The following is a 6,946-nucleotide window of genomic DNA, read 5'->3' on the forward strand; positions in this document are numbered from 1 at the left end:
GAAAGTAATCAATTTTTAATCATAAACTAATGATCTATACAAATATGAATAAAAGATAAAGTCGATAATGATGAACGATAAATTTATCAAACAAATTAAGTTTTTTTTTCTACACGTAAATAGTATTTTCGGAAAGAGTGTGGACAACTGTGGTGTAACAACTTCTTATGTACCAGGTGTCAAATAAAACTCTTTAACAGCAGGTTGTGATTTACCTGACCATCGGATAATTCCAGCCGAATATACATGTCACACTGTGAAATTATGTCTCCGAGACAGGTGTATATTTAATAGAAACCCATTATGAAACTGTCAAATAAAATTAACTCCGATATAATTTATTAAGAGTTTATTATTTAATATCGGGTTTTTTTAATACAATATCAAATAATGTCTCTTTTTCAATAATAGAAATAATACAAATCAAAATTAAAATGACATTGAAATAAAAATTACGTATGAACTCAAATTATTCAATTAATTATGTGAAATTTAACACTAAAACAGTTAATTTATGCTTCAACATTCACCCTTTCTTCGAGTACTTTTAATACTTTGATAAAGACTCTATTACCCAAAGAGATCTCGCGAGGTTTAAATCTGGCCGTGTGATATTACGGGATATCGCCGAGTTGCCAATCTCTTGTTTTATATGTCTCTGATGTCATATATGTATTATAGATAAGATTAGATACTTTATTTTCCAATTGTCAAATTAGGCCCCCAGCGGGCAGAATCATATATACATGATACAACAATTTAATCTTAACAACATACAGTATTTAAAACGACATCATTTTAATATACAGTGAAACCTGTTTAAACCGAACCTCTACTGGACTAAAGGTTTTAAATTAGTTCGATTTTGGCCGATGTTCTGTTTTATCAGGTTCACAGCGCATACAATTTGACATGACGGTGCTTAAGAACTTGTTTGATTTATAAAGAATTTCGGTTCATGCAGGATTCGGTTTAGTCATGTTTCACTGTATTGTTGAATTAAAAAAGAACGACCATGTATTTCGCTTTCAAAAAAGGGGGTAATGGTTTTTGGTCGAGTCTGCGACTTGTGTGGCAGACATCTCGACATAGGGATAGTGACCCATAAAAAAGACTGGATGCTTCATACTTTGTATCTATACTTAGACGGTATATCACCAGAGTGCACCTTTGGATGACTTTGTAAGTTATTGTTCTGAGTAAACTCTTGTCCATATACGTCACAACTTAGACGGCGTATCACCAGAGTGCACCTTGAGATGACTCTGTAAGTTATTGTTCTGAGTTAACTCTTGTCCATATACGTCACAACTTAGACGGTGTATCACCAGAGTGCACCTTGAGATGACTCTGTAAGTTATTGTTCTGAGTTAACTCTTGTCCATATACGTCACAACTTAGACGGTGTATCACCAGAGTGCACCTTTGGATGACTTTGTAAGTTATTGTTCTGAGTAAACTCTTGTCCATATATATACGTCACAACTTAGACGGTGTATCACCAGAGTGCACCTTGAGATGACTCTGTAAGTTATTGTTCTGAGTTAACTCTTGTCCATATACGTCACAACTTAGACGGCGTATCACCAGAGTGCACCTTGAGATGACTCTGTAAGTTATTGTTCTGAGTTAACTCTTGTCCATATACGTCACAACTTAGACGGTGTATCACCAGAGTGCACCTTGAGATGACTCTGTAAGTTATTGTTCTGAGTTAACTCTTGTCCATATACGTCACAACTTAGACGGTGTATCACCAGAGTGCACCTTGAGATGACTCTGTAAGTTATTGTTCTGAGTTAACTCTTGTCCATATACCTCACAACTTAGACGGTGTATCACCAGAGTGCACCTTGAGATGACTCTGTAAGTTATTGTTCTGAGTTAACTCTTGTCCATATACGTCACAACTTAGACGGTGTATCACCAGAGTGCACCTTGAGATGACTCTGTAAGTTATTGTTCTGAGTTAACTCTTGTCCATATACGTCACAACTTAGACGGTGTATCACCAGAGTGCACCTTTGGATGACTTTGTAAGTTATTGTTCTGAGTAAACTCTTGTCCATATATATACGTCACAACTTAGACGGTGTATCACCAGAGTGCACCTTGAGATGACTCTGTAAGTTATTGTTCTGAGTTAACTCTTGTCCATATACGTCACAACTTAGACGGCGTATCACCAGAGTGCACCTTGAGATGACTCTGTAAGTTATTGTTCTGAGTTAACTCTTGTCCATATACGTCACAACTTAGACGGTGTATCACCAGAGTGCACCTTGAGATGACTCTGTAAGTTATTGTTCTGAGTTAACTCTTGTCCATATACGTCACAACTTAGACGGTGTATCACCAGAGTGCACCTTGAGATGACTCTGTAAGTTATTGTTCTGAGTTAACTCTTGTCCATATACCTCACAACTTAGACGGTGTATCACCAGAGTGCACCTTGAGATGACTCTGTAAGTTATTGTTCTGAGTTAACTCTTGTCCATATACGTCACAACTTAGACGGTGTATCACCAGAGTGCACCTTGAGATGACTCTGTAAGTTATTGTTCTAAGTTAACTCTTGTCCATATACGTCACAACTTAGACGGTGTATCACCAGAGTGCACCTTTGGATGACTTTGTAAGTTATTGTTCTGAGTAAACTCTTGTCCATATATATACGTCACAACTTAGACGGTGTATCACCAGAGTGCACCTTGAGATGACTCTGTAAGTTATTGTTCTGAGTTAACTCTTGTCCATATACGTCACAACTTAGACGGCGTATCACCAGAGTGCACCTTGAGATGACTCTGTAAGTTATTGTTCTGAGTAAACTCTTGTCCATATACGTCACAACTTAGACGGTGTATCACCAGAGTGCACCTTGAGATGACTCTGTAAGTTATTGTTCTGAGTTAACTCTTGTCCATATACGTCACAACTTAGACGGTGTATCACCAGAGTGCACCTTGAGATGACTCTGTAAGTTACTTTTCTGAGAAAACTGTTGTCCACATACATCACATTTATAGGGTTTATCGCCAGTATGTGCTTTTGTGTGCCTCGATAACGAACCATACCGACTAAATCTTTTACCACACACATCACATACATGGGGTTTTTCTCCAGTATGTACGGTCATGTGGTTTTGCAAGCTATTAATCTGCGTAAACGTTTTACTACATATTTTACATGTGTGGGGTTTATAACCGGTATGTGTGTTCATGTGTCTCTTTAAGCGATACGTTCTACCAAACGTCTTTCCACATAAATCACACAAATGACATTCATGACGTTTATTACCCGTATGTATTCTCATGTGTTTCTCAAAGTTCCGGATCTCATTAAACCCTTTACCACACACATCACAAGTGTGTAGTTCACCTCCAGTGTGTACTGTCATGTGTATTTGTAAATTTTGAATTTCACTGAAACCTTCACCACACATACCACATTTATAAGGCATGTCTCCAGGATGTATTCCCAGTTGTGTTATTAAGTCATCGCGCTGACTAAAGCATTCACTAGTGTGTGTGCCCATGTGTACTTGTAACTTTTCCTGTTTACTAAAACCCGCGCAACGTACATCACATTTACCAGTGTGTGTGCTCATGTGTACTTGTAACTTTTTCTGCTTCCTAAAACCCGCGCCACATACATCACATTTAAATTGTGTGACCACATTGTGAGTTTTATTGTGTCTTTTTAACCTGTAATGATCGCCAAAACTTTTACCACACAAACCACATTGATAGAATTTGTTGCTAGAGTGTGATCCCATGTGTTCCTTTAAATAAGAATGTTCGCCAAATCCTTTACCACATATACCACATTTGTAAGGTTTATCGCCAGTATGAATACGCATTATATGTCTCTGTAAATCATAAACTCTGCCGAACCCTTTACCACATTCATTACATTTGTAAGGTTTATCTTCAGTGTGATTTCTCATGTGTACCTGTAGGTTATTAGGGCTCCAAAACCCTTTACCACATTCATCACATTGAATTGGCTTCGCAATACTATTTGTACAATCATGACTATTCTGTGCCTGTAAGATTCCAGTTTGATCCAATCCATTACTACATACAACATTTTTACCAGAATTGTCTCCCGTATCCATGGTATCTGAATCCTGATGCATGATGTCTCTGAAAAAAACACCTTTACTAGAGTTGTCTCCCGTATCCATGGTATCTGTATTCTGATGCATGATGTCTCTGAAAAAAAACACCTTTACTAGAGTTGTCTCCCGTATCCATGGTATCTGTATTCTGATGCATGATGTCTCTGAAAAGAATACTTTTACCAGGTTTGTCTCCCGTATTAATGATTGTATTTGAAGTCTGATCCATAATGACCCGGTCTGCTCTTTCCCTATTATGAAAAAAAAAGAATAGTGATCATTGCGTCTGTGTGCTCAGCTAGCTACTTTTTGAAAATAAATTAACATATACTAGGATTTGATTGGAAAATTAAAATTGAGATGAAACGAAGTTAATGTTTATTGACCAATCATATTCCAGTATATATTAACAGTCTGAAACATACTATCTACATGTTGTTTACAAACAACCAAACAAATAGCAAGCAAGTTGATAAAAAGGTTTGCTCTGCATGCTTTTATAGAAGAGTTGTAACATGTTTGCTAATCATAATATGATTTGATAGTGTACTTTTTTTCATTGAAATACAGACCTTTCTCGTCTCAGGATAGGACATCAAATATCGGAAAGTTAACTATATGTGTTCCAGTTCCGATCATTTCGACCATCAATCATGTTAATTCATGTACCGTTTTAATATGCATATATATATATATATTGCACCCTAAATTCAATATTGAAATATTAATTATTAATACAATTTTATTTGCTTTAACAATCTGCAATGTACACGAATTGTATTGCTTAATAATATTCGTAACAGTATGTGCAATGTTCACAAAAAACTGCATGTAATAATCCTCTATTTACCAAGCATTAAATAATCAAACATGAGAGTTTAATTAGAAAGGCTGTGGATTTTCTATAAAATAATTTATAACCATATGTTTAGCATTGAATCAACATAAGGGTACATAATGGATTCGTTAAATTAGGATAAACGTCTTTCACTATTACTTTCGTCACTTCAATGGCTAAATTCTATTTATTGCTAATGTATGTATGTACTTCGAGAGTGAAGACGCATCCCTTGATTCTGGTAGGGTACAGCGGATCCTTTTTTTGTACACTCCCTAAGGATTAATGGAGGTGTGTCCTTTACAATATTAACCTACCATCAGAAGAGTCCCCACCTCAACACCGCCCAAGGGAGCGTGTAGGAGATCGGCAGGTCTGATATTATGGTGGAGGAAGCCGAACTACTCGGAGAGAATCACCGGGCATCTCGGCGGGAACATATGACCCGAAGAGATTTCAGAAGATTGATCTCCAGATCAAGCTGGGAACAACTTTGACCTACCGAGGCCGCCGAAGTATCGAAACTAGTTTAAACACCGGTCTGAATGTACCAGAGATGTGTGTGGGATGGTGAAAATCACCCTACTGATGTACTGAAAATTCAACGTCTGGAGTGAGAATCGAGCTAGGGACCTTCAGCACTGTAGCCATCGGTCTTAACCAGTAGACCATGAACCCAGGCTAATATGAATTAAAATTGTCATTCTGGCGTTCCATATATATATTTCTTAAGAAGATAATCTAAAAATAGTTATTAGTATAAAACAGTTCCTTTTCAGAATAGATTTTATTTCTTTATCTCTAACTTATTACAATATAAGTACTTATGATTGTGTAAAAACTCAACCACATCTCTTCATAATCCTAACGTAAGTATATTGGGGTATTTTTTTTCAAATTGAATAAAATAATAATAATTGTACATTTTCAACCTTTTTATATTTTCTCTTGCATTATTTGACCAGTATTATATTGAGGAAAACTGACAATAATATTTTTTTTTATAATATAACCGAGTATACTCACGTTTTCTTGTTGATAATAAGAAGTACTTCTAATTTCACACGGAAACTTGCCCGAGAACTCAAAAGTAAACACAAACAACGGGCGACAACCACTAACACAAATATTACATAGATGGAACGCCAGATTAACACTTCTTAGAAAAAAGATTGCCAATGATACAACTCTCCAAAAGAGACAAAAATGACACAGAAGCAATTATAGGTCCACATTTAAAGGCAGTGTATGTGCGTATCATATTGAATATTGATCAGTAACCAAAAATAATAAACAAAATAAAAAAAAATATTAAAAAAAATAAATAAATAAAATATATGGAAAATAACTGCTAAAAGTAAAATTAAAATATATCCTTTAATTGCATGTTAAAAGTATTAAAAACCGTAAACTTCCCATGTAAAAGTCAAATAAAACATGTAAACCTCCTCTGTAAAAACACATAAAGACTTAGAAAAAATGTAAATACAGTGTATATATATAATGTTGTTGTGTTACGATTGTTAATAATTTATTCTTCATGTATATATTATTTTTATTTTTTTTGGTGGTGGAGCTGTTCGACATACGGAAGTATGGTTACCCTATAAAGGGTGTAAAGATCCAGAGAAAGGAAGAAGCATGTGGGGATGCGTAACCAAAATGGCTTCGTAGGCTACGAATATTATATTTATTCCTGCGGAAATTTTAATAGATCCCAGAATATTTCTTCCTTTTTGGAACTTAATTAATTTATGAAGCAACTTCTAATCCAAGCTTAAACGTACCCGAATCTGGTTTCAAAATTAAATGTCATCGGATCGGGAATATTAATATGTGAAATAAATCTGGAAATTTTCGCAATTATTAGCGAAAAGATATCAAATGTTACTCACAGAGATTTTATCATTTGCATTGTCAAAATCTCGACTTTTTTTTTTTTAGTTCAATGCCAATTTTATGTTTATTATATCCCTAATAGATTT

General features: G+C 35.3%; 1 protein-coding gene across 5 annotated transcripts; it reads right to left on the minus strand.

Annotated features, from left to right (window-relative positions):
- Positions 1-6,085, minus strand: LOC139495279 (zinc finger protein 227-like). Of its 5 annotated transcripts, none has more exons than XR_011657308.1 (3): positions 5,988-6,079; positions 2,711-4,374; positions 1-2,536 (listed from the first exon to the last, which is right to left on the minus strand). XR_011657308.1 is itself a non-coding variant. In XM_071283575.1 (2 exons), the coding sequence occupies exon 2, from the start codon at positions 4,208-4,210 to the stop codon at positions 2,933-2,935; it is 1,278 nt and encodes a 425-aa protein (XP_071139676.1). In that variant the 5' UTR covers positions 4,211-4,374; positions 5,988-6,085; the 3' UTR covers positions 1-2,932. The 5 variants fall into 5 exon arrangements, 1 of the variants encoding a protein (XP_071139676.1); XR_011657306.1 differs by having other exon boundaries at positions 1-2,621; XR_011657305.1 differs by having other exon boundaries at positions 1-2,022; positions 2,112-4,374.
- Positions 6,086-6,946: the final 861 nt, after the last annotated feature.

Source organism: Mytilus edulis, chromosome 11 (genome assembly GCF_963676685.1).
Source record: "Mytilus edulis chromosome 11, xbMytEdul2.2, whole genome shotgun sequence".
NCBI classification, from domain to species: Eukaryota; Metazoa; Mollusca; class Bivalvia; order Mytilida; family Mytilidae; genus Mytilus; species Mytilus edulis.

What these genes read in the sequence shown, in the direction of transcription:
- LOC139495279 (XM_071283575.1), bottom strand. Translation starts at nt 4,210, where the DNA reads ATGCATCAGAATACAGATACCATGGATACGGGAGACAACTCTAGTAAA.